General features: G+C 41.2%; 1 protein-coding gene across 1 annotated transcript in view; it reads left to right on the top strand.

Moving 5' to 3' along the window:
- Positions 1-1,596, top strand: part of TRIM71 (tripartite motif containing 71, E3 ubiquitin protein ligase) — a 13,087-nt gene that overhangs the window by 10,097 nt on the left and 1,394 nt on the right. The window contains 1 exon segment of the mRNA XM_010022058.1: positions 1,500-1,592. Coding sequence (XP_010020360.1) covers positions 1,500-1,592 — 93 coding nt within the window.

The following is a 1,596-nucleotide window of genomic DNA, read 5'->3' as shown; positions in this document are numbered from 1 at the left end:
CAGGAATATTCTTTTATAAGTGCCAGTGGCAAGATAAAAAATGTACTCTATATAGTCACTGTACTTCTAATGCTGCTTTTTTTGGGGGACATGAGTTCACTTTCCACTGTTAGCCTTCCCTAAGAAGCTTAGCAGCTATCTCTTTTGAGGTATTCCTAGTAAAAGAGAAGTAAGAGCTACCCTTGTGCAATTTGTATCTCAAGAGGCTGCATGAGTCCATGGAATGTCTACACTGAGAGCAGGTTCTCTGCAGTTTATATAAAACATTAAGAAGGAAATTTGGTTGTAGTGGTAAATTCTTCTAGCAAAAAGAGCTGAGTGTATTAAGTCCTCATGTGAAACACGTTAGTGAATAATTTGGCATAGCAAACATGAGGCCAAGGATTAAGCTGTGATTTAAGACTAAGTGATCTCTTTCGGAAATGTGTTGAAGGAAGCATTTGACTTCCTTTTTATTTTGCAGTCCGATGTATGCCTCAACTTTAAGTGAAATAGCATGTTTGTACATCTGTTATCTAGTCAGTGTATAACCAAGGAATCATCAGACGGTGAGCTGTCCCTCATTAAAATACATTTCTGGTATTGTTCTGCATCCAAGCAGGTGTTCAAACATAAGGAAAAGTATTTTTGTAACAATAAAGCAAGTGCATGTTTGGTTAGTTTTACAAGGCAGGTGTCTTTGCCAGATGGTCTGAAGTGGTTTTTCACAAGTAGAGATATACACAGGCCTATATAAAATAGTTACAAACAAACCATTTTTGGTTGAGCTTCAGACCCCCAGGCAGGGACTAGCAGCAGCCTTCTGTCATTTGAAGTGACATTATAAAGCGTCCTATTGTAAAGCACTAGCTCAGCATAACTGCCATGATTTGCAGTAAAATGTTAAACTAATTGGACCCTACAGATGCCTGGAGGTAGATGTCTGGTATTACTCAGTCACATGAACACAGTCCTGGCAGGTAGGGGAATGGCAAGAGCCCCTGTGCATTAGCTGATGCTGACTCCTGTCCTCAGCTTTGTGTGATAGCAGCCTACCTTCTGAAATTGGCCTCAGTTCTGGTTAGAAAAGCCTTAGCCTCTGCTTTTCCTGGAGAGCTTGCAGTAACCTCTGTCCTCCCTGAAGTCTAAGTAAGATGTACCTTTGGATGATGTGTCAGGTACCTTGCAATTAGAATAGCATTTGAGGAAGCAAAACACTACTAGTAAGCAAGTTACGTCCTTTCAAATAGCACTGCAGCAGATCTGCAGAGTAAGAATGTATGACTTGGGCTGGAGGGTGGGAGAGATTAATCCTGAGTTTGGTTAAATAATACCTTTCCCCTGTTTCTGCTTGTCTGCATCATGGCTTTTAGAGGCTTGTTCTGCAGTTGCATGCCAACATGTCGCAACAACTGCACCACCGGTTTTTATGTAGAAGTGTGACATTATGGAATGCCTGTATTATGAGTTGTCTTTCCTGGTGTAAATGTGCTTTTCTCTCTCCCCTTGTCCCCTGCAAGGTGGAAAAGATTCGTCAAGTCAAGGCTAAGTCACTGTACTTGCAAGTTGAGAAGTTACGTCAGAACCTAAATAAGCTGGACAACACCATTAGTGCTG

Source organism: Nestor notabilis, unplaced genomic scaffold, assembly GCF_000696875.1.
Source record: "Nestor notabilis isolate BGI_N333 unplaced genomic scaffold, ASM69687v1 scaffold28639, whole genome shotgun sequence".
NCBI lineage: Eukaryota > Metazoa > Chordata > Aves > Psittaciformes > Psittacidae > Nestor > Nestor notabilis.
The sequence above is the reverse complement of the archived record's forward strand: the minus strand, read 5'-3'. Positions and strand labels throughout refer to the sequence as shown.